The following is a 24,935-nucleotide window of genomic DNA, read 5'->3' as shown; positions in this document are numbered from 1 at the left end:
GGTGTTCTCTTCTGATCAGATTTAGGAAGTCCCTCTAGACCAGTGATTTTGGAAGAGAAGAGGCACGTCTTACATATTCAGTTGGTATTTGTTCTTGTCAGAAAGTTCTCTGCCTTTTTACTATGTTGTGGAACAACAGGTTAGTACAAGCGTGCTAAGAAATGGGCTTAACAAATGACAAAAAAGGGCTTACATTTTTCCTAGTTAAAAATCAAGAAAAATAATTAAAACTCTAGGCTAAAAGTGCCTTTTGTAATGTCAGTGTAATTTTTTTTGAGCTGGAAGGTTGCAGGTTGGGTAATTAGAAATAATGACTTTGAGAACACGCACACGCAGCTAGGAGTTAATTTTTTGCCCTGTATGGATTGACATTCTTTCCCCTTTTTTTGGAAACAGAGCAGTTTGTTGTATGAACTGCTGCCGCTGCCGCCGTAAGGTACCGTGCTGACTTGTTCCCATACATTTGAGAGCGATCAAACAGCCAGCTTCTGCAAACAGTTGCAGCAGAAGCACAATAAGCACAAGTAATCTCTTCAGTTTGATAAACCGTGTATTTGTGTAGCTTGATAAAGTGGAGGCTTAAGGTTTCCTTCCTGCACTGGGGTTCGTCACACTGGAATTCAGAACTCGTGCGTCGAGATCAAACCAGTATTTAGCCACGGTCTTCTGAAGTGTCTTACAGACATGTTGCTTAGTGGCACTAAACCCTCAGCTTTGTGCAGCCTTGGCCAATTAATCACTTTTGGTCCTTCCAACAAATGAACTGTAGAAAGGGGAAAATCATAGAGGAGCGGAGCAGCTGCATAAGGGCTCCCTCTGTATAGCAGCCTTTCCTTGCTCTGCAGAAATCCACGGGCAGAGAGCCACGCTAAACAGTAAGTGTTCAGCCACATCTGCAGAAAATCCATGGGAGGGCATGTGGAAAGTTGGCACAACTTTTGGTGGAAGGAAGTGGGAAGAAAGAAAATCATTAGCTAAGGCTAACCAGGATTCGCAGACTTGAGGTCGTCTTATCTGTGGAAGTTCTTCTTCCACCCCTTCTGTTGTTTTAACCACTTCTCTGAGTAATCTCAACTTTTTCCATGACGGCAGACTTGGAATGGAGTATTTCTGAGCCACCAACTCGGGAGATGTTTTTCTGTGCTCTTGGTCAGTCTCAGACTTCGGGGCAGGTGGGGCGCAACCAATGCCAGCGGTATCAGAGGAGTGCCGTCGTGGCGGTTATCGCTGCACCGTCTTATTCCTGGTGTTTGCTCAGCACTGAACATGTTGTTAGATGATGTATTCCTCTTGCTAATTTAGTCAATTTACCATTGATTCCAGTAGAGCTTGATGAAGTATGTCAGCTGGAGATTAGTCCCAGGTGCCTGGGCTGACCTTAGCTTTATCAGCTGCTTTCAATACTGTAACCATGAAGCACTTGCAAGTTTTCTGGTTCCTCCCGTGATTGATAGACCAATTCTAAAGTGGCTTTCCTCCTTGTTTGTGATCCAAGAGGATAATGCCATGCAGCTGTCCACAGCATGGTGCTCTTGTGGTGAATACTGTGATGCTCCCTTGGCTTATTACCAACCTGAATGTTTATTAAAATGGCAGTTGTGTTTTGCAGGCTTGACAACTTACTAAAACATGGTTCTGCGTTTTCCTCTTCTCTAAATACCTTGAGCAGAATGGAGCAAGTCTCTTAATGCTCAGGTGAGACTGAGCTATTTCGGAAGAGGTTTAACTGCGGGTGTGCAGAGTGGGGAAGCCTGGCAGTATCTGGGGGCTGGGAGGAATAAGCTTTTAGCAGTCGGCCGAGGAGGCTGGTTGATTTGAGCGTAGTTTTGGTGAACCTCCCTGGAGTTCTTGTCAGCATCTTGGTGTGTAAGGGACAGGCTGGAGAAGAAAATCTTTCCGCCTGGCCTCATGACTGCGTCTGGTGTGATCCCAGCATGCTGCCACTGGCCTTCATCACTTGGTACAGGCATGCTGAAGGGTATCTTCCTTATTAAGATTACATTCTGTTGAACATTAAGATTGTTCAAAAGATGGTGGGAGCTCCTAGCCCCATCTGAGGCTAACGGAAGCCTTCACATGCTCAGGGGCCAGGACGTGACCAGTGGAATTCTTTTAAACGAAGTTTTGCATCTGCGTCTGCATGGCGTTGGGGTTCCGCAGACGTTATTGATGAGGAGGAGCTCACGGCGTTTGAGCTGCGTGTTCACAGACCAAAACCAGGGTTGGCTTTCTGGGAGAAGGAAGGTCATCAGACTTCTAAAGCGCATTTTAATTTCAAAAAAGAAACAACAAAACCCATCTTCCTTTGAAGGATGAGGGTTAATGGCTGAGGATGAGCTCTGTGCTGTGTCGGTCACCCTGAGAAGCCCTGCGGAGCGTGCCAGCTCGCTGGTCGGCGTGTCTGCGCCACCTGAGCGGCGCTGCCCCTTCATAAAAGGAAAGGAACTGGAAGGCGAGGAGCGCATCGCTTCAGCTTGAACCGCTACAGTCAGCATCACATCAGCACGTCGAGCTATATTCCCCTTTTGCTCCTCAAACTGCGGTGCATGTAATATATTTTTGGTGTCCAGCTATGCAAGAACACTGCTGGTCATTTTTTCCAATCTTCCTTAATCTGCTTCGAAACGGAGAGCGCTTAATCTCCAGTTGTTGAATAATTCTCAGTTGTAGGGACCATGGCAGCGCTGAAGTGTTTCGCTAACTTTTCAGCTTTTTAATGTGAAAAATGTGGGACGTTCTCGTGGGTTGGAAATAGTGTTACAGTTAACACTTCGGGGATAGTTCGGTCCTGCTTTTTGGATTGAGTTTTCTTTAATTTGAGTAGGAATGAGTTTATACATCCTGCGCAGCCTGCTAGACATCTCAGGAATTTCAGTATTTCTTTGAAGGCGCTTGCGGTGGAGCGGGGCGATTCTGCTCAGCCTCGCTCCCAGCAAAGCCGAACAATTCGGTGATTTTTCTCCTGGGGACAAAATGACATTAGCCATTTATAATCATCGCTTTAAATCGCCTTAGAGCTGGGGCTGTCTTGTAGGCAGGTTTTGAGAAATGAGTTTTTTTTCTTTCGAAGGTGCTTGGGAAACTTCTGCTGGGACTCCCAAGTGACGGGGCCTTTGTCCGGGAGGAAGGAGCCGGCCTCGGCGGGTTATCCATCAGCGCGCTGCGGCATCCTTCACAGCCCCAGTTCATCAAAGAGACGTTCACAGCCCCGTCTCGCTGGCCAGCCCGGGGTCGGGCAGTCGTGATGTATTGTTGGGCTGACGGATGGCATGCAAGCCGAGGGTGGATTTATGGGGAGCACCTCTTGTGGGTAAACCCTTAGTAGGCAGGGCGCTGGCTTTTAAGAGAGTCCTCCCACAGATGCATTAACTACGGTTACTTTCAAGGTTGTGAAAGTGGATGAGAATTGATTTTTGTCTCGTGGAAGAAAGGTGTATATCTAGGTCGAGGTGGCTGTGCCCCAAGGAGATGAGAAGCTGTCGCACTATTTTATTTTATTTTCTTTTTAGTGGGTCTAAGGCCTGGTTCTTTGGTACCCACAGGGATTACGTTGCATTACTGTGATGGGTCCGCAGTTTAAGGAGTGTAATTGTCAAGTAGATCTTAAGGTGACAACAGCTGCATGGAGTATAACTTGAAGTGATATTTATTTTTTTTTAATGAGAAATGGACTGGAAACCTAAACTTGCAGCGTTTAGTAGCCAAGTGGTGTGTTATGGGGAATTGCTGTACCTTCTACCCTAGTCTAGTTATGGCAACTGATGGGTATTTGTAATTCAAGCTGTTGATATCTATGGAAAAGGATTGTAATGGTGACAAGCTTGGGAAAAACTAGAGTTGCCAGAAGAAAGCAGGGGTGAATATTAGGAAGAATTTCTGAAGGCAGTATTTTAAGAATCCTGCTTAGATTTTGGATAAAGGGAAAACAAACAACTGTGGAGTCTAAAATAGCTTCTGTCCTTTCATTTTCTGCTGGGAGTTTGCAGAAAATAAACATATCATAATAGGAAAAGTGTTTTGATTGTTATATGAATGTAAGTAGGCTTCCAGTCTCTTAGTGCTCTGGACTTTCTTAGAGATGCGGAATTGATGATCATTTGATCTATTAGCAGTGTTGCCTTGCTCTTTCTCCAAGGCAAATCTGCAGAAAAATAGTTTAATGACATTGTCCCTATAACTTGAAGATCTTGCTGGAAGTTTTGATAGTCTGGCCTCAAAATCTCTGTGTTTGTGTTGTTAAAGCACTCAGATTTTGGACTGGAATGAAAACCAGCGATGATTCCCAGTGCAAGGAGCCAGGGCATGTTGCGGGCTCGGTGTGCCACCGTGCTGGACGGAGTGCCCTGAATGTACGGCAACGGCGACTGCAGGGGATGCTGCAAATTGGAGGCAACCTTTTAAAATTCTTACAAGAGGGTTTCTTGATTTGTTGTTTTAGTTTGGTTTGTTTGTTTGTTTTTTATATTAATGTCCATTTGATAACTAGGTAACTGTGCCGGTCTGCTTTAAACACGGTAAATAAAAGGAAAGGTCACTGGTTGGGAGTAAAGGGGAGGAACAAATGACCTGGCTTTACACTTGAATACTTCTAGTGAAGGAGACTATTATCTTCTTCCAGATAACTGGGGAAGGATACTCAAAATACTATATCATGTGAATATAGTTATTGCCTGCCTTATATCACTGTGAGTTCTCAACACATCTGGACTGAGAGTAGTTCCAGTAACATTAAAGCGTACTATTTTGGTTGGCACACTGACGCTGTGGTATATGCCAATTAGTAATGGCTCTTGGAAACAGGCTGCTTTAAAACTCTCCCTGAACTATTCCCCAGAGAAATTATTCAATTAAGTACAGCTAAAATTAATGTCCATGGTTTTTGTTCGAATAAAACAAAATAAGCAGCTGGAAAAGGGAAAACTTCTCAGTGTGTGCTTTTAAAATAACAACTCTAACTAATAACTGTGTTTGCTGGAATCGATACTGCTGTTTGTTTTCTCAGTGTTGCTCTTTGGCTGTGAGTGAGCCGATGAGGGCTACCACAGCTGATGGCCTGGGACGGTTCTTTGTCGCTACCATGTATTTTCAAACCACCATCTGCTGCCTCCGGACCTGCTTTCGAGAGGACGAAGTGTTCTTTGTTGCTCAGGGGTGTCCAAGTTTGACCTAGATAAAATCTTACATATTTTGGGATGGATGGGTGAGGCTGCTTGGCTGTGGTGTGAAGGGTGGTCTGTGGTGGAAAGAGGGTCCTGGGCATGTCCTCTGAGTCCTTGGAGCAGATGGCAGGGTTTTCTGTAGCAGAACAAATAGCTTCCTCTTCTTTCAGCAAGTCTTATCCTTAAAGATGCTGAAGGTTTGGTGGACCAGTGGGAAAGGGTTCCACTGGAGGCACGTGCTGGTCCTTGGCCTTCTGAGCTGGGTGCCCCGGGAGCTCTTCACGTCCCAGATGCCAGGCGGAGGTCGCAGGACACTGGAGCAGTTTGTTCCTTCCAGTCTGCACGTTTTTCAGTGTTATCAGGAACTCGGGGAACCAGGAGCGATCCTGGGCCTCCAGGAGTTGTTCCTCTGCAAGGATTCCTCAGGGCGGAGAGCTGGCATGGCGTGGAGTCCGCAGGGAGCTCCTCTGTTGGGAGAAGGAGGACCTGCTGCTGCGATAGCTGGCGCATGATCGAGTGCCTCAGGCTACTAACCTGAGCTTGGAGGGCAGGCTGGGGCTGCTGACCGGCTTCATCGGGGAGAAGAGCTGTCCTTCCCTGCCTGCTCTCCTGGACACAAACCACGTCTGCCAGCTCCTGCCCTACTCTGCCTGGAGATCCTGCAGCCCAGCTGCCCTCCGCTGTGTCAGCGGAGCCATTGCCCAGCAGTGCCCGTGCAGGGAAGGGCGAGCAACGTCTTCGTGCCACCTGGACCGCAGCAGAGCCGCAGGGTCAGCAGCGGGAGGTGAGATCCCCTCCTGCCTCCCTGTAGCACCGGGACTGCTACGTACACGCGGCACATCGTAAAACACATTCCCAGCAGGAGGGCAGAAGAGGTCTTCTGGACCTGGCCGTCTCCAGGGACCATCAAGCCCCTGTAAATTAGAAGGGCTAAAGAGTGAGACAGCTGAAATACGGAGGAATAAGCTGGTTTGCTCCCTTGGAGAAGTTAGTGTTTTGGGGTTTTTTAAATACTTGTGTAAAGTTCTGCCAAAGAAGAGATTAAATGTCATCAGTTAAATTTGGGAAGGTGGGAGAAGGACTCTTGGTCTTTGCTTGAAATGCAAAGCTCATCGCAGCAGAAAGTGTCGGTATCCCGGCGTCCTGGGCGGCGCGCAGCTTGGATCAGCATGGACACCAGTGGGATTCTGAGTGTTGCCTTGGAGCCGAACAGCGAGGAGAAGGCCGTGGCTGCACTAAGGCATTGCCTGTGGCATGGAGAGCCGCGCACCTCAGAGGCTGCAAGAACCCGGCACGGCTAGCAGCGATGGAGAGAGATTAAGATTCTTGGCTTTGTACTTTTTATACTGTTTTTCTCTTTTCACTCTGCCTTGACATTACAACTGGCACATTGTGCTAAGGCTCTTTAGGTTTCTGATGTACTTATATTAGTTGCAATCTTCATTTCACACCACTGGCATTTTGAACAATGCTTGCTTTTCTTATTAACATGTAATTATGGGGTTTGGACGTATAGAGGTTGGCATTCAATATATGATTCATTTCTTTGGTATCTAGCTCTTCTCCTGAGGCACCAGAGACCTGAAGGAGGGAGGGGAAGCCTGCTTGGCTTCTCCTCTAAATTCCAGCCTTATTGTGATTTTTTTTGCATAGCATAAAACATTATGGATTTTAGTTCTCTGCATGTTTTTCTTAAGGCTGACTGCAGTCTTCCATGACTCACAGTGGGTATACTGTGGAGATGCATTACTCATCGATAAATACTATCGAGTGATCTGTAAATTTAAATCCATGGAAAATCCAAACAATTCCAAGGAAACGTTTGGTCAGCAACGCCGTTCTGCTAAACTGCGACCAAATCCCAGATTTCTTTCTCTCTGCTTGTGCTGTATTTCATGCGGCCGTTTTCACTTGGCTTTTGGGTTTCTTACTCCATGGACAGAATGAGGGTGACTCAAAGGTGGAGTTGCCAAAACCAAATGAGGCTTTTTACATGGTTTAAATAAATCAGAAAGTCAATTAGTGTAGTGTCATGTATGAAAGCAGAGCTCTGGCTGCACAAGAGCCTGATCTAGATGTTCATCTTTCCTAGTGACTCCATGTACAGTTAAGGAGAATTATTTAAAAAAAAAAATCCCATGCCTTCAGAAAGTTGGTGCGGCTTTGTGGGGCAGGGGCAGGAACAGGGAGACACAGTAGGAGGGAAGGGCAACCAGATCGCTTCCGTGCTCATGAGTGGAGAAAGGGTAGGAAAAAAACCCACATGGAATCATGGAATGGTTTGTGTTGGGAGGGACCTTTAGAGCCCATCCAGTCCAACCCCCTGCAGCGAGCAGGGACATCCCCAACTCGATCAGGTCGCTCGGAGCCCCGTCCAGCCTGGCCTTGGATGTCTCTAGGGCTGGGGCATCGACCACCTCTCTGGGCAACCTGGGCCAGGTTTCACTGCCCTCTCTGTGAAAAATTTCTTCCTTATGTCCAGCCTAAATCTCCTCTCCTTTAGTTTAAAACTATTCCCCCTTGTCCTGTCACAACAGGCCTTGCTAAAGAGGTTGCCCCCATCGTTCCTACAGCCCCCCCTTTAGGGACTGAAAGGCTGCAATAAGGTCTCCTCGCAGCCTTCTCCCCAGGCTGAACCACCCCAGCTCTCCCAGCCCGGCCTCGCAGCAGAGGGGCTCCAGCCCCCGGAGCATTTCTGTGCCCCCTCTGGCCCCGCTCCAACAGCCCCGTGTCTGTCCCGTGCTGAGGAGCCCCGAGCTGGAGGCGGCGCTGCAGGGGGGTCTCACAGAGCGGGGCAGGGGGGCAGGACCCCCTCCCTCGCCCGGCTGCCCGCGCTGCTGGGGATGCAGCCCACAATACAGTTGGTTTTCTGGGCTGCAAGTGCACGTTGCTGGCTCATGTCCAGCTTTTCATTCCCTAGCACCCCCAGCTCCCCCTCCGCAGGGCTGCTCTCCATCCCTCCATCCCCCAGCCTGTGTGGACACTGGGGGTTGCCCCGACCCAGGAGCAGGACCTTGCACTTGGCCTTGTTGAACCTTATGAAGTTGTCCCAGACCCACCCCTCCAGCCTGTCTGGGTCTCTTTGGATGAGATCCCATCCTTCTGGCCTCTCCTTCTGCACCGCTCAGCTTCTCTTGTGAGCTCCTCAGTGGGAGAAACAGCAAGGAGGGCTCTGGGTTTGGTGGCTTAGTTCACAGTGCCCTGGTGATGAGAGCATGACAGCATCCATAGCTGTTGGGCAGGATCACCTCCTCCGTGTCCATGTGCTGCACTTCATGTCGTGACTTTTAATCTCACAAGTTATGCCTTTATTGATTGAAATGTGCAGCGCTGATGCGTGTGCCGTAAGTCTGGCGTACCTTGCTGCTGTCTGGTCCCTGCAGAGAGAGATGCAATATTAATTTTGTGTCTTTAGCATGATCTCATGCCCTAGCGCTTGACTTGCTCCTCTGTCTTCAGCATTGCTGGAGCAGAGCGGGGCTGGCCGGGCACTGGCACTGGGGTCAGAACGGGAGGAAAGATGGAGCGGCTTAATGGGTTGGAAAAGGGGCTTTTGCTGACTGGAAACGTTTGGGCTTCCCGTTTTGTTGTCAAAACTGAGAATTTCATTTGCAAGCTGAAAGCTGGTTATTCACTTCAGGCTGGTCAGGGATGTGTTTCAGCTTGAAGGGCATCATCGAGGAGGTGAAGCGCTGAAGGTCCAGGCATGCAGAGCGCTCTGGGATGTACTGTTTTTATCATCTGTCGAATGGTTTTCCAGTGGAAACTGTTCCCTTGGAAAACTTCTGACCAGCTGTAGAAAGACTTGATGGCTGAGTTGACACAGAAGATGGGGCTGCCAGAGAAGTCCGATTTCAAACCCATAGGAAGCGCTGTTAGAAATGTCAACAGAGAGGTTGGGAATATGGGAAAGGCAGATGGTGGGCGCGAGGAGGACCTTTGGTCTCTGTGTTATGCTGCGGGCAAACCCAGGGCCTGAAGCTCGCAGCCTCTTTGAGGCGGATAGAGGAGAAAAGCAAAAGGATCCCTTTGGACACAGCAAACTGCTCCAGCACCTGGCTTGGATTCCGCTCAGGGTTTGCTTTCCCGTCCTGCGCGAGCCCGTAGCACGAGAGACCAGCTGGAGCGTGATGTATGGCCGTTTCCCGGAGAGATGACTTACGGCTCTACCGGGTGGGATTCCCGTCTCACGGGAGGCTCTGAAATTATCCATGCCGTGGTTAGAGAGAAGCAGAACCAGCTTTTTACGGAAGGCATCTGCGCTTTTAGGAATTAAAACAATGTTCCTGATTTTCATTGCAGTGGCAAAGTCTTTGAAGGAAAAAGGATATGAAGAATGAGCTTTTTTCCTGAGAAATTCCCAGGATTACATATCGTTTCTTCTGCTCAATTTTTTCTCATCTGTCTTCTGTTGGTGGCCTTTGCATAAATCTTTATTTTTCTGGCTATCAGCAGGTGTGATTTTGAAGATGTAAGTAAATAGACCCTACTGCTGCTACCAGGTTGTCGTTCCACTGCAGTTTCAGGGAAGGTTTTTACCTTCTGGCAGTCACGTTTAGCACAGTCCTTCTGAACTCACACCCGTGCACGTGGATGGACCCCAGAAATCGGTAGCAGCGAAATGTGATGCTAGTGTGACTTCTAATGCAGGCATTTAATTCAGAGGTATTACAAGGATCATCTTCTTCAGCCTTTAATATATCACTTGAGATTGCGAAGCCAAGCGTGATAGAGCGGAGTGGAAAGTGCTTATGATCCAGGGTTCAGACCAGTCGCTTCACTTTTCTTAATCCATTTCAATAAAACTTTGAAAAATATTTAACGGTTACACGCTTACATCTCTGAGTAGTCTTGTGCTGATCTGGGTCAATCAGTGGCTTCTTGGGTCTTTAAAAATTGACTTGCAGGCGCTGACAGTGCTCCAGCGTGCTGTGCCCAGTGAAGCAGTTCAGTAGGCAGTTTTTTTCAAATGCTTCGTGTTCAGCTGCAGCTCAGAAGCTTTAATTTTCTGGCTGTGATAGCTGATGCACGGACAAGTGTGGGTCTGATTAAATGAGTTTTGCATTTGTTTTTATGGACAAAATATGTTTTAGGTTTAATGCAAAACATTAAACAAACACAAAACTTATTTGGTGGTTGTTTTGTTTTTATTTTTAAATAAACAGAAGGAGCTTTTCCTCCCTTTGCTCATGCATTCCCAAGCAAACACCCCTCTCCTCGCCGGGAGCAGGAGGCAGAGTTAATGCTGGAACGGGAGAGGGCTGACTGACCGTGCGGCCACGGTTTCCAGCCTCTCCCACCTCTTCAACAGGGATGCCTCTCCCACCTTTTCTGACCTGGGCCCGCGTTCAGCCTGGCTTCTCGGCATTGCTCCAAAACACATGTTGCCCGAGATCAAAAACCGCTGCTGTGGGGGTTTTTGTGTGTGTTTGTTTTTTTTTTTTTAATCAAATATTTCAGAATATATCAACCTATATTTTTTCTGTCATCTGCTTGCTTCGCTGTTTCCTCATTGCATCTTTTTTTTGCTTGTAACTCCCCTGTGCAGAATTCATCCCGATTCCCCAGAGGGCTGCCCAGGCCCTCTCCATCGCAGGTCCCGTAGCCAGAGGAGCAAGGGCAGGACTGCCGATGGGCTTGTGTCCACAAAATGGAGACCTTCCATGACTCTGTCCTGGTTTAAGGTATGCCGCTATTGACCTCAAATCTGTAAAGCCCATTGCTGCTTTTGCTGTGTGATATATACCAGGCTTCTGAAGAAATCCTGCCCTTTTGAGGGCTCCAGCCCAGATTTTATAGCTTTGATCACCAGGAAAAGCGTCCAGATTTGTAGGGACGGGTTTGCGTCTCACCGCTGCAGCCTCGCAGGAAGGAGGCGAGGAGAACCGGTAATGCCCACCCAATGCGCCTACCTCTGCCTTCTTACAGAAACCTGCCGCTTCTGTGCTTGGCGCGTTTGGCTGCCTCGTCCGCTGGTGAGCCCAAAAGCCAACGCACCTGCCTGGCTGCGGCCCTAGCAAAGGGACGCGTGTGCAGGGACGAGCAAGGCCGTGCCGTTGGTTTTCAAGAAGTCCCGGCCAATCTAGGAGGTCCTGTCTGAGCTCATCTCCGACAGATGAGCAACCTTCAAACTTCTCCCACATCAGCTGGACTTAAACGACTCAGATTTTAATGCCAGCAGCTCTGCAGGAGGTTTTACCTTCTGCTTCAAGACCCTGCTGCACTGAAAGACGACCTTGGATAAATTTGCGTTACTGGTTTAAACGTGGTTCGCAGTGCAGGGTTACGGAAACGTCCTCTGTCAGGTCACTGGCGGCCCTTCAGCAGTCAGCCTGCTTTTCCGTCTGCTCCCTCGCGACGGGGGAGCCTCACCCCTTCCCCTTTTTCAGGTTTCTCTCGACTTTTTTTACCTTGCTCCTTGCATAGTCAGGTAAATGGGAGGTGATAGAAAATTTTTCATCCCAAATGTGATTGCCAGCTTGAAGGGCAAAACGGGTTGCAGGTGGGTCATCTGTCAGAAGAGGTCTCAGGAGCCTGCTGAGAGCTGACGTAGGACTGTCAGTGCTCTAAAGACTTTCTTAGCCATGGAGTTAGTTTTCTCTGGCAGCTGCTCTGCCTGCCTTAGGAATTCATTACTAGTTTTCAGCTCTGCCTTATACAGCGTGTAATTCTGTGTCCCCTCTGCCTTAGAGTGGGGAGACATTCTTTAGTTTGCAGGAAGGTGGAGAGCTGCTCTGAGCCCGCGTGTCACCGCAACGGCGTGTTGGTGGGGGTAGAGGGGTGGGTGTTCCTGTGCAGGGTGTGGGGGGTGGTGGTGGGTCTACAGGGGCGGATGGGTGTTTCTGTGCAAGGTGTTGGTGGGGTTGGCGGGGTGGATGTTCCTCTGCAGGCTGTCGGTGGGTGTAAGGGCACCCTGGCCTGGGGAACCCACTGGTCCAGGCTTCCGATTCAACTGGTGAGGGGGTGAGAACCTCCCTGTGCTTTGTCCCCATGGCAAGCCCAGGTGGAGGGGGAGACCCTACTGAGACCTCGCAGCTGTGCCGTGCACGCCCCAACGCCTCTCCAGGTCCTAACTGCACGTTGCATCAAAGGGCTGGTTGCTTGATGAGCTTTGGGCTGCGTGCTCGGCCTGCTCCCCTGAAACCTGACCGTATCAAGAGACATACGGATACGGAGAAACGCTTTCCCGGAGCTGTGCGGGCCACTTCTCTGTTCAGAAATGGCTCCTGCTGGTTGGTCTGGCGGGGGAATGGCTTGGGCAGGGGGATGGGAAAGGAGAGGCTCTAGATATAATCCCAATTGCAACGCCTTGGGCTTTGAAACGATGACAGAAAATTTTCCTGCTTGCATTTGTTCTCATTCAGCTACAGCTTGTTCACCAGGATGTTTTTCAAGGAGGGTCTGGTCAGTGTTGGCAAAGGAAAGTCTCCTATTTCCCAAGCATGCTTATCACTTTGTCCTTGACAACGATGGGAACTTTCGGCACTTTTTTTTCTTCATCGGGAGGCAAACATGAGAAAGCCTGCCTTTGCAGGCAGCATTGTACTGGTTTTCCTGTGTGCCAAATCACGCAAAGACAGATAAAGTTTCCCCAAAATGTTGTCGGCTTTGCAGATGTTGGACCTGGGAAAGTTGGGTGTGAGGGGGAGGAGAATTAGTATCTGAACTATGAACTGAACGAATCCTGCAGTTCAAACAAAGTACCTGCCGTCACTTGGGAAGATGTGTTTTGCTGCAGGACGACCAACAAAATCTTGAGTATTTTAAACAGCTTCACAAATAATGGAGAGTTTGTGTCTGGAATAGAGCGGTAGCGGTGGGGTGATGTTGCTTAACCACAGGAGTGGTGAATGGTTTAGATCTGTAGGGTGAAGCTGAGGCTGCACCCACAGGAGCAGTTGATGTTTGCCTTCTGCCCTTCCTCATGTCAGGACTTGGATGGTTTAGGCTGAGGGACATGAATCAGGAGCTCATGTTTTCAGAAAGATATATATTATCAAAGTACAAGATTTCTTAGATGCTGGTGTCATTTTACACAGAGATTTGCTGGAGATGGAGTGCTTGTGGGGCAGACTTAAAAAGCACGCGTTAGAAGGATGATGCTTAAATCTCCCAGCTCTCTGGGAGAGTAAAACCTCCGTGCTACATATGCCTTTGAAAACTTCCTTTGTGTCTTCAGAACTTTGATTTTTTTATATCTGTTTTCTGTTATCCATATGTACGATCAAAGTGGTTTTATCTCTGTATCTAGAGCGATGCCTGCTACTTGGTAAGATTTGAGGACATAAGCACCCTGCACAGCTAACTTCTTTTGCTGCAGGAAGGTGAACTGCGGAGGAAACCATTCCCTTTCAAGCGCTGGTATAAAAGTGGTGGCCAGCAGAGGTGTACAGGTGCTTGGGAAGCTGCGCTACCCTTGCAAGCTCAAGGTTTTAGTCTAGTGTCACAGGGAAGCTTTGGAAGTGCAAAGAATGCCCTCTTTAGTATCATGCCTTTTCCTGGCAGAGGTATTTGGGAAATCTCCTTTGAAGGAATACAGTCAAAGCAATAAAGGCTGTCATGGTTTTAGCTGGGAAAGAGTTAATTTTCTTCCCTGCAGCTGGCCCAGTGCTGTGCTTTGGACTTGGTATGAAAACAATGCTGATAACACACCGATGTTTTGGTTGTTGCTGGGCAGTGCTTGTGCTAGCCAAGGGCATTTCCAGCCTCCCAGGCTCTGCCGGGGGCACGAGCAGCCAGGAGGGGAGGGGGCACAGCTGAGAGAGCGGATTCACACTGGCCAAAGGGATATTCCATACCATGTAACGTCATGCCCAGTATGTTACTGGGAGGGGCTGGCCGGGGGAGGGAGGCAGCAACCGCGGCTCGGGGACGGGCAGCGTCGGTCGGCGGGTGGTGAGCGGTTGTATCGCTTGTGTTTCTGGTGTTTTCCCTTTTTCCCTTTTCCTTTTTAGTATATTATCATTGTTGTTAATATTATCATAATCAATATTATTATAATTATTATTTTATTCTAATCATTAAACTCTTCTTATCTCAACCCACAAGTTTTTAGTTTTTTTGCTTTTGCTCTTCCGATTCTCTCCCCCGTCCCACAGGGGTGGGGGCAGAGACCGAGCAGCTGCGGGGCGCTGAGTTGCCGACAGGGGCTGAACCACGACACTAATTCATACGGGCCCTGTCCTGGTGATGGGACTTGTTTGCCTTACCCCCCAGCCAGCGTGCGTGCAGGGTTATGGTGCCTAAAGCCAGTCAGAACAGTAGTACGTGTTGCCAACTGAACACTGGGCGCTCTAACTTTTTCTTTTGCTTACGGTCCGTTAAACCCGGACGCGTCAGTCGTGCTGCAGCGGAGGGGGGCAGTGCTGGCGGCTGCCTGGGTACCAGCGGCTGGAGAGCGCAGCACCCCCCGGCTGCCGTGGCTGCCGGCCCCGGCCTGAGCTCGGAACACGGACTAGATTTATTAAGGCAGCGATCCATCGTGGAGAAAGTGCTAGAAGTGTAACCAGAGCGAGATGCTTTGCAGTAGCATTCCGGTTTTGGCTACTGTCCTCCTCCTGCTCTATCACGCACAAAAAAGGCCATTCCTACCTGCAGAGTAGAAAGCAACTCAAACGCAGTGTATTCGTACACCCAGCGAGAAGCACTGCCCGTGTAATTCAATAAAATTAGGGCGTAACAGTCAGCAAGAAGGAAATTTGGTACCTGAACGTGGCTTTTAATTTTCAATGTCAAAAAACCCCAGCTCAACAACTCTCTGGGAGTAAGCTTTGCACCTGCTCCGATTTCCCCGATGAAATTTCAGTCATCGTAGCATGATGGTGAGGGCAGGTTGGCTTGAAATTTTCCTTTTCCCGCTATTAAAAATACATGTAGAAGAAATTTTGCTCAGTTCCCTTTTCCCAGAGGATCATTTGAGCCGCAGGCAGAACAGCCATCCGCACATCTCGGGAACTGAACCGCGGCGGGACTTTGACTGCACCCTCCGTGGTCGCTTGGTTGGGACTGGGCCGAATGCCCTCAAAGGCATTTATGGAGATAGCAGTTCTGAACGGGGTTTAATGGCTCTGTAATGGCCAAGCGTTGAGATGCTCTGTTCCAGGGACTGAAATTTCAGATTTCCTTTAGCATATGCACTAATCCTCTTACTTTGGCTGGTGTTTTGTGGCTGCCGACATCCTATACTCCGTGGCTACCTAGGCTGATCCTGCTGTTTCAGGCTCTATTTTTTTCCTCCACTCTTGCAGCGGAGGAGTCAACTAAATCTGAAGTCCAAGTCTCTTGTGTAGTATTTCCCAGGATTTGGACCTTTCCGTGCATGTGGAGAACTGGTCTGTCATACTGGAAGGCAGGAGGATGCAGCTGGTTTCCATTTGGGAGCTTCCAGCAGGAGCGTGCTTGTTGAGCAGTGATGCTGCGGGGCTCGGAGATTAATGCTCGTATTTTTCTTTCCCCAGAGATCATCGACGACCTCACTAACCTGGTTGAAAACACAGACGACAAGCTTCGCAACCAGACGCGGCATGTGAAGATGGTGGATAAGAAATCAACGTCCTGTGGTAGGAACTGGCTTGAGCACAAATCCTGCCCTGTTATTACATGATGAGAAACCAGTCTAGCGCTCAGAGGCTGCGTGCAGAGTGCTCCCCCGAGAACAGCTTCTTTTAAAAGTTAAAAAAACCCCAGCTCTCCAAACTCAAACGTGACCTTAGCTGCTGTCGCAGGTCTGACTTGCTGCGCGTGCTCTGTGTTGATGCAGTTAACTTCCTTAAGCCTTTTGGCTCCGGCGTTGCACAATACTCGGATTGGAAACTGTTGAACTGTACGAAATGAGTGTAGTACATGTTAATTAGGTTTAAAAAACTTGCTAGCTACCAGCTCTCGCAAACCGGTCGTAGCGGGGGGTGATGCCGCAGGGCCCTTTCTGGTGGTGTCCTGCAGGAATGTGTTCGCAACCAGGCGGCATTCACAGCCTGCCAGACGTGAAATCCTCGCTGGTGGCTCCGCAAGCTTCGTGCAAGCTGGTAAAGCTGAAGTGGGCTCTCTTTCCCTATAGCCAAAGCGAGGTTATACGCCTCGAGGGAGAGAAGGCAGGTTTCATCTATAGCATGAGGAGCTGGGGGTTTGGCAGCAATGGCTGGGGGAGGATGCTGTGGGGGTGGCAGAAGGTGTCTTTGTCCTGGGGGATGAGTGACACCGAGGAGGGACTGGGGGAGGACGTCCATGGGGAGGTGGTGGTAGTGAGGCTTCTGGAAATAACGTCTCCTCTTTTGGTGCCTGTGGTTTGGTTTTGGCACTCTAGGGGACTCAGAATGCTAACAGCAGTAATTTCTGCTCTGCAGTAATTTGGCATAGAGCCAGAAGTTAATGAAATTTGGCTTATGTAGAGAAAGTTGGGAGCTGACTTGGTCGCACATCTGGGCGGAGAAAGGGTTTCTGGCTGGTGGGGAGCTTGTATTCTGTAGAGCGATGATGTAGCAGCAAAAGCGACTGAGCTCAGACTGGCAACGATGAGACATTTTTCAAGCACTGACGATATATTTCAGGGATTTATTTGGTTCTTCATCAGTGATAACTTTTTGAAAGCTTGGTTGCTGTAGGTTGATGAAAAACTGTGGCCTCTGCTGCTGGTCAAAGTTGACTCGTCAGAGGTGTTTCTTTCCAATTTCTCTCGTACCAACTACAGACAGAATTAGAGGCGTGACTGCACAGATCATGGCTAACTTTTTTATTGTAGATCTTTAACGTTGATGCAAGATGGATTTAATGTAAGAATAGTTGCACTTGAATGATGGCAGGTACCCCCGTGTGCCTTTGGTGTCTCCCCTTAATTTCTGTGGTTTCATTTTCTGCACGAGCGCAGGGAAGCACGACGCAAAGTGCCTGCGCAGGGCAGGCAGTGAGTCCCCTTCCATACAGGACAGCTTCTCCCTCCATAGGTATTTCTCCCCCTTTTTAGGTTCCTGGTGCACGTGCAGCCCCCAGACGACGTTGCTGGATAACGAGCCTGTCTCTTTAACTCGGAAGCCCATGCTGGCTGCCCTGGGGAATTTGAGAGGAGGAGGAGGATGGGAGAGGCGAAGGCTGGGAGGATCCAGGCTGGATTCCTTGGGGGTGACCTCTCTCACCCTTTCCACATTGAAAAACATTTTTCTGCAAGGGGTGGTGAGAAGCGCTGCCTCTCGGTGCCTGTTCCCTCTGCTCCAATAGTTCTTCCTGTGTTTGCATAACAATTTGGGCATGTGTAAACACGATATTGTCTCAGATAGCTGTTCTGCTCTGCCTAAGCATCAGTTTTAGAACAATAATGCTGGAAGACACAGGCTTTAAGGGCATTCTTCCCATCCCTTTTCCACCCTTATCCCTGGCGCTGAAAATTAACTAGCATATTAAGATCAGAAAAACCCTCTGTGTACGTACAATTATTCCTTGAACAAAGCCAAGCAGCGGGAAAACTGGCATGGCTAGGTGTTTTTTTCAAAGTGGTGGTTTTTTTTGCTGCCCTCCAACATTTCATTTAAATTGATAAAATCTTTAGTAACTCTTTGGTTTCTGCGCTGTTACTTTGGATTTAAGCCGGGGTGAAATGCTCAGGCTTCTCCCTTGCCCACCCCTTCCTTCCCTGGGACGGAGACGTTTGCTTGGACCCAGTCTCTGCAGTATTCCAGCGTGTGCTTCTTTCCTTGGTTTTGCCTCATTTTTGAAATCATAATGCCTTTTTATTTTTCTGACGAGTGCCTGTACTGGAGCCACTGGCTGCGGATTCAAGCAGAGCAGCCTGGCGTGAATAGTGGAATAATCACCCTTTTATGAGCAAGAATGTAACGCATTAATGGGTGTGTCTTTGTTAGCAGCCAGTATAATAACAAAATCAAAGTATTGCTGATGAAATCCAACTTTAATCAATATTTCAACGTCCTGCTCTCATGCAAACATCGTTTCAAGCTTTGGCGGTTGTTTCCAGCGACCAGCGTGATTTATGCGGCGGCCGACCAGCCCTCGGTGCTGCTACCTGCTCGGCGCCGCTGGGTGCAGGAGCGTTGCAGAGGGCAGCGTCTGCACCTCCGGCCGTACTCAGTCCTGGCAGAAGCCTCCAGGTTGTTTCGGGTGGGTTGTTTCACTTGCAGTTTATTTGCAATGCTGTTTCTCTTGCTGACTCGGGAGCTGTTGACAATCCCAGCCCTTGCCTGTGCCCAGCGAAGGCTGCCCCGGTTGGAGCCCGTCTCCCTCGGTGGCCCCGGGCAGCCCCACGCTGGTGTCAGTGGGAACTCCCAGCGGAAGAATAACCGTGGGATATACTTCAGTCTGCTGCATTTATGAAATTATTGTTGAAAATCATCAGTCATCTGCCGGCAAGTGTTTGCATGCTGCTTGGCATTGTCTTATTCCTTTTCAGCTTATGCAGGGCATTTAGGAGGGGTGTTAGGACATATGTATGTCTTAGATTTCAGAAATTCGCACTGAGCTTTCACCAAAAAGCACAGGCAAATCATTAATCAAGTGTTAGGCTGCCTTTACCGGATTTGCTAGAGGAGTGCCTGCGGGCACAATCCTGACTTTTCAGTTTCATCACTGGTTCTCTTGGGTTTTTTGTCCCCGCTCTCTCCCAGTTTCCATACCTTTCAGGGTTTTTATGTGCAGATCAGCACTCAGTAACCATGTCTCACTAACTTTTTTATTAGAAATTTTAACCCTCAGAATGCCCTCTTAAGAACTGCATTTAAAAATAAGCAAAGGAATGAAAGTATAATTATGGTTGAGATGGGAAAACAAATATGCCCCAAACAAACCCTTTTGCTGGAACAACGTGATGGTATGGCACGTGCTACAATACCTTAATGACGGATTCCTTCAGTATTTGGGGGTTTCCTGTAGAGATAGCCTAACTGTGATCCCGTCCGTTCCAATTCCGATTGGAAAAAATTCCCATAATTTCCAATTTTGAAAAAATTAAATAAAATAAAGGAAAACATGCGCCCTGAAAAGAGTGCTGCTGCACTGCGGTTAGATGCTCCGCTGTTCTGTTGTTTGGGTTCACCACACAGCTCCTGTGTGGTTTTTAATCCTCTCTTGACCGGAGCGGGCTCCAGCATCAGCCCATCCCTCGGTGCCCTTGCACCCGCCTGGGGAAGGAGCACCAGCCCTCCCCTTTGCTTGCAGCCCCCCGGCTCCTGCAGCTCCGGCGCGGGCTGTCCCGCCGCGCCAGCTCCCCGAGGGCTGGCGGCACAGCCCGTTTCAGGTAAGCAGGTGCGGGTTTTGTGGGGGCCCCAAAACACGGCCGCTCAGCGCAGCGTGCGCCTGTGTGGGTTGCTTTTATTTCTGTTCATCGTCAGGCTCAAGCATTTAGTCAGGAGTCTGCAGAGTCCGTGGCTCTTTCCCCCTGGCCACGGGTTGCTGTTGGCCTCATCCTGGAGAGGAGAAAGTCTGTCGCCATTCACAGCTACGTCCTGGCTTACCTTTGTGGTAACTTCCCCCATCCTTCACCTTTTTGGGTATTTTTTTAACACCTAAAGACTTATAAGTACACAGCTCCCTGCAGAGAGGATGGTTAAACCAGGCTTTGTTTGTAATAATAACGATATACGGGGATTTTAGTAACACGGGCCACAGCTGGGAGCGTAGGCAGCAGGTGCGACGTATGCGGAGGCGACTGCAGGCAAGCCGTGATGCACGAGGTCAGAAACGCTCTTCGGGTCTTGCTGAGCTGCACCACGGATTGCGGGGGGCGGATCTGGGGGATCGGTGTGGTCCTGCTCCTGATCCTACCCGAGTCACTCCTTTTGGTGGCTCTCCTAAAACAAACTAAAACCAAGCTTAGAACAAGCAAAACCAGAGCAAACTCTTACTTCTGATGAGCGTGCCCGTCCCCTTCCAAGCCGGGCGAGGGAAGCAGACCATGCCTCTGCAGTTATCACCGCGTGCCTGCCTCTAACCGTTCAGATGGACAGGGAAAACGAGAAGCAGCCACGGAACACGCCCTGCCGGGCCGATAGCCGTGTCCTGCAAAATAACCTACAACTGCAAAGTGCAGGCGGAGCGGTATTTTTTTTCCCCGTCTTCCGTTTTCTCCTGTTCCACAAGATGGCATTGCAATCTAATCGCCTTCCTCCGGCCCCAGGTGGGTGCTCCCACCTCCCCTTTGCCTTCTGATGGAGGTGTCTGGAGATGCCGAAAGCAGGGTGTGGACTACCGTGAGGTTAGCTGGTACCAGGTGGGGTTTTTAATCTTAGCAAATCGCCAAAATACCTGAATTAAAGGCAGAGCTTTGCCAAACCTATTAATTTGAGTTTTCGGAAGGTTTAATTTGTTTTAAAACAGAGTGGCTTGGATTATATAAGGTTTCCTCTAGAAAATAATGATTCATGCAGGCTGGGGCCTTTTTCTGCCAGATTCTACAATCACTCTGCTCTTAAGTTATGGTTATTTTTGCCATGGATTTAATTTGTTTTATAAATTATGGGTGGCAGCTAGTCAAGTTTGTTCCTCTGACGTACGCTGTGTGTTTAGATGAGCAAGTCCCCGTCCATTTATTTTTTTCTCAGTGGAGGGGAGAGGATGGTGTAGCATGCCATTAAATCAACCTTTCCTGCAATCTGACTCTTGGAGAAGTTACACCGATATTCCTCCCCAGCCCTGCTCTGACAACTGCCCTGGCTCCGAGTCACCTGTCTGTGCTTCTACGGGATGAGTTCTCTTGGCCTGGCAAGTTATGTATTTTCCTGATTTTTTTTTTAAATTATTTTTCCCTCCTTCAGTTTCTTCCATTTTAAGCAATTACATGTTGAAAAGTTTGTTCAGAGCTGTTACCCCTGCGAGAGGGCTTTGAAAAGGAACTTTAGCAGAAGAGCGATGAATGTGTCGCTTGAACGGGGCGCGTCGCTGCCGGCTGCGCTGATCGCCGGTGTCTTAAATGCATCGGCGCTTCCATCCTCCCAGGACCGAGCAGCCGAGCGAGGTGGCCGAGGGGCCGCTGTCAGTGGTGGAGCAGAAGATGGAGTTTCATCTGGGCTTTTCTGTCTCCTCATTCCCTTCTCCTCCAGCCCTCGCTGCCAGCCAACCTGCCGGGAAATACCACGGGTCCAACAGCTCCCGCTGTAGATTTTAGCTTTCCACTAGTCTTGCTACCTTGTGCATCACCCCCCTTGGGCTGTAGCTCTTCTCTGAGCTCCCTGAAGCGTTTTCTTCCTCCCTCACAGCGTGCTCTCCGTCACTGTGAGCGCGTGGGACAGCCGCACCCGGCGGAAGCGGAGGTCTGCCGGAGGTGAGCCTGGTTTTGGGAGGAACCGGTGGGTTCGCGGCCCCGCTGTGCGTGCACGGCCGTGCTCTTCCTCCCACCCTGCCCCACTGACTTCTGAACCCGTTGGCTAATTGAAGCTGAAATTAGTTGGAGATAGAGGTCGCGAAGATAAGAAGTTACTACAAGCTTACTTGGGCATCTGTCCTCATTAGAGAGACCCAATTAAAGGCCCTGTGGAGGGGGAAAGGCAGGGTGAGCTCAAGTTTCATTAGACATCAGAGAAGCCTCAAAGCAGATTAGCTTGGGGAGAAAGTGGGAAATGTGGCTTCATTAATTATGTTAATACAACAATTTTTAAACGGACAGGTCCAGTAATTTCGGCACTTTGCTAATCTAAGACTTCCAGCTCATTTGTTGTCTTAGCGCCTTGGTTCCCCAGAACATGAAACACTCCGCTGCTTCGTTGGCTCTGAGCCCCCGAGGAGCAGGCGAGGAGCTCGCGGGATGACTAACGGTGTGAACAAAGCATCCCAAAGCGCGCTATCCGACTCAGCAAATACACTGAAAAAAACCCAAAAGGTCGCTCCTGGTGCTGAGATGATGCCTTTGCTGGTAGCGTGTGCCCGGCCCTCGCTCCCCCGGTACCCTCCGGCCAGCTCATGGCCGCTCCGCGCTGCCTCCTCCTCCTCACACAGGCTATATTCACATTTTAAGTATTTGGCTTAAAATTGCTCATACTGAGATGTTGAAATGGATTCAACTGATAGAAGAGGATGGACCTAAGCTGTCATAAACAGGTTTTTTTCGTTTCTGTTTTTGTTTTTTTTTTTAAAAAAAAAAGAGGTTTGGAGCTGCGTTGTGACTTTCTCTCCAGGTGAGGAGCATGGCGTTAGTGCTGGCATCGGCTCTGTGTGCTTAGCAGGAAAGGATGGGAAGAGCCTTCTGGGTCATAGGATCCCTTCAAGATTAATTTCTGAGAACAAGCTTGTTTTTTCCCCCCCATTACACCTATTGGAAGGCTGCAATGGTCATAAACTTATTTCCAGCCTAGACTTGTCAGGGATACTTCATGGTGCCCACGTGCAACCCTTGTTCTGGGGCCTTGAATAGGTCTTTCCCCTTTTTTATTTTACACCCCCCACACCATTGTGTGTGTCTAAGAGATCACCCAGTTTCCCTCCCAGCTTTTGTTTTGTGGGGCTGAACAAACATCTTCACATTCTAATCTCCTAAATTAATCTGTTTTCTCATAAGCTCTTTTTTACACTTCTTCCTACTTCAGTGGTTTTTTTAACCACGAGAACCGACCGCAGCGTCCTCGGAGCCTTCTCTCGGTGGCGTGCCCACCGGCTCGAGCACTTCTCTGGCTGCTGGAAATACTTCAGTTACAGCGTGTTGGTGCCTCAGTCAGGTTTGTTTTGAGCTGTTTGCTTGGGCCTTTCTCACTCTTGAACAGTTTTCACCTGAGTTCATTTTCTTTCCAGCTTGTAGCAAAGACTATTGTTTGCCCCGAGCGCGTGGCTTCCTCTTTCATCCCAGTGAATTTCAAGTTTTCTCCATTCGTCTTCGGAGTTACCCATTTTTTTCCTACGTGCTGTCCCAGCTTTCCTCTGTGCTGATGCTGCTTTCCAACTTTGTGTCATCAGCAAATTTCATTAGCATACTTACTTCTTGTGCCAAGGTCATTAATAAAAATATTTAATAAGATCAGCCTCCTGACCATTCCTCGAGGAGCTCTGCCGGTGACCTCCATCCATTCTGATCCTTCTTTCAACGCTGCTTCGCCTTTCACCGGTTTCCTGGCCTTACGGTTCTGCTAATCCCCATCTTTTTCATTTAATAATTTCCCACATGGCACTGCGTCACGTGCTTTGATGAAGTCTGCGTGGATGGGGTCTAACACGCTTCCTTTGTCTAGAAAATTCATTATCTTACCGGGCTAACCTGGTTAGCTCTTGTTTGAGCTGATTTCCCTTCAGGACAGTCCCGTTGTTTTCTACCCTGTTTACCGTTTCGTTTCAGGTTCTCGTTGGTCTTTCTCCAGTTTGCTCTGGAGGCTCCGTCCTGCTGAGGTTAATCGGACAGGCTCGTGGCTGCTCTCACCGCTTTTTCCCTTCCGCGGTGGCGTTGTGCAGATGCTGCGGTTCCTCTCTGGTGCTGGACAGGCGGCCACAGCTCAGTCCATCTAGTTTTGGGATATGTGTCCCAGATAACATTCAGTTTGAAGGAAAAGACCTGGAGCTCTGTGTGCATCAGTCCTCCTGGCTTCATCAGCTTGTTTCGTTTAATGACAGTTCGCCCCGCGGCACTGAGACCCTCCAGAACCACTGCAGCCTCCTCCATCCTCCCACCAAGCCCTGGGCTGGTGGGTTCAACCAGGGATCACTCGTCTGGGTCTCCTGTACCCGTGCCACCTCTTCCCACAGGCCTTCTTCTGCCTGCGGTGACCCTGAGTAACCCCCCAGCTAACTTTTGCAGATAGAGACACGAGTGAAGTGCTTCCCTTAAGGCTGCACAGCAAGTATAGTATCAATAAGGGACGAAGGGCAGTCATGAACTGATCAGTGTGAAGTGAGGTGGGGAAAAATCGCTTTGCTGCGATACACTGACGGGAGGTTTGCTTTTCGAGTGGCGGCGGTGGTGGCGACGTGTGGCCATCGGGGTTGCAGAATAATCGGCTGTTCAGGAGCTGAGCCCTAAATTTACGGACGCCCCAAATGATGGAGAGTGGCATTTCTGGGACTCGGTTTTGAGAAGTAAATCGGGCACGGGTTCAAGTCTGAAGCGATGAAACGGCATCCCTCCCCGTTAGGAGACAGAGTAAGGGGAGAGGGAGAAGAGGGGGGGCATGGGTAGGAGAGCAAAAGGCAGTAGACATCTTCTTAATTACATTTGCATATGCAGCTGTTCAAACAGACTGAACTTCATCAATGCTCGTTCATACCTATCAGGAGATTTAGAGCAGCTGTTGTCAACCCATGTAGTGGGATTGTACAAATCTAGTGGTAGAACAAGCCCTGGGCCGCCTGCTCACCCAAGCTGTCCATCACTCCAAAAGGGCAAGCAATTAGTTGTATTTGAATATTGAAAAAAATGGGAATTGTGTGAAATATCCAAGGGCGACTGCTTACAGCTTGGTTTCCAAGGATACGTGTTGCAGAATTAAATCATTAATTTATATTTCTGAAAATGGTGCTGAAATGTGTTAATTTGTACATTACCAAAAAGGCTCAAACTCGCCTCCTTCTGCCTTTTCTTCCCTAACATGCTCAGTGACAAAATAATTGCTTTACCCGATCTGGAGTTGGAATACAGCGGTGTTCTGGCTTGGGACTTTCGTGCCACGTTAAAACTAAATTAGGGGGGAAATTATCTGGGTTAACTGTTTGTATTAATTCTTATGACCTTGAAATTCTGCCTTAATCTTTGGCTCCCAAATACCCGAGCGAGCCATCTCTAGCCTCTCTTGGTCTTGTTACCCTAAATCCCGCCCAGCCAAAGATGCTGTCCTGAGCACAACGCTGCTGCAAACACAGCGC

General features: G+C 49.0%; 1 protein-coding gene across 2 annotated transcripts in view; it reads left to right on the top strand.

Annotated features, from left to right (window-relative positions):
* STX8 (syntaxin 8) overlaps positions 1-24,935 on the top strand; it is a 107,857-nt gene that overhangs the window by 53,754 nt on the left and 29,168 nt on the right. The window contains exon 7 of one of the 2 annotated variants that reach the window (XM_075111038.1): positions 15,617-15,718. In XM_075111038.1, coding sequence (XP_074967139.1) covers positions 15,617-15,718 — 102 coding nt within the window. Of the gene's footprint in view, positions 1-9,461; positions 10,281-15,616; positions 15,719-24,935 lie in introns of those variants that run through there. The other variant, XM_075111039.1, reaches the window with a different exon arrangement.

The sequence above is a fragment of the Phalacrocorax aristotelis genome, chromosome 16 (genome assembly GCF_949628215.1).
Source record: "Phalacrocorax aristotelis chromosome 16, bGulAri2.1, whole genome shotgun sequence".
NCBI classification, from domain to species: domain Eukaryota; kingdom Metazoa; phylum Chordata; class Aves; order Suliformes; family Phalacrocoracidae; genus Phalacrocorax; species Phalacrocorax aristotelis.
This window is presented reverse-complemented; position numbering and strand designations above follow the sequence as displayed.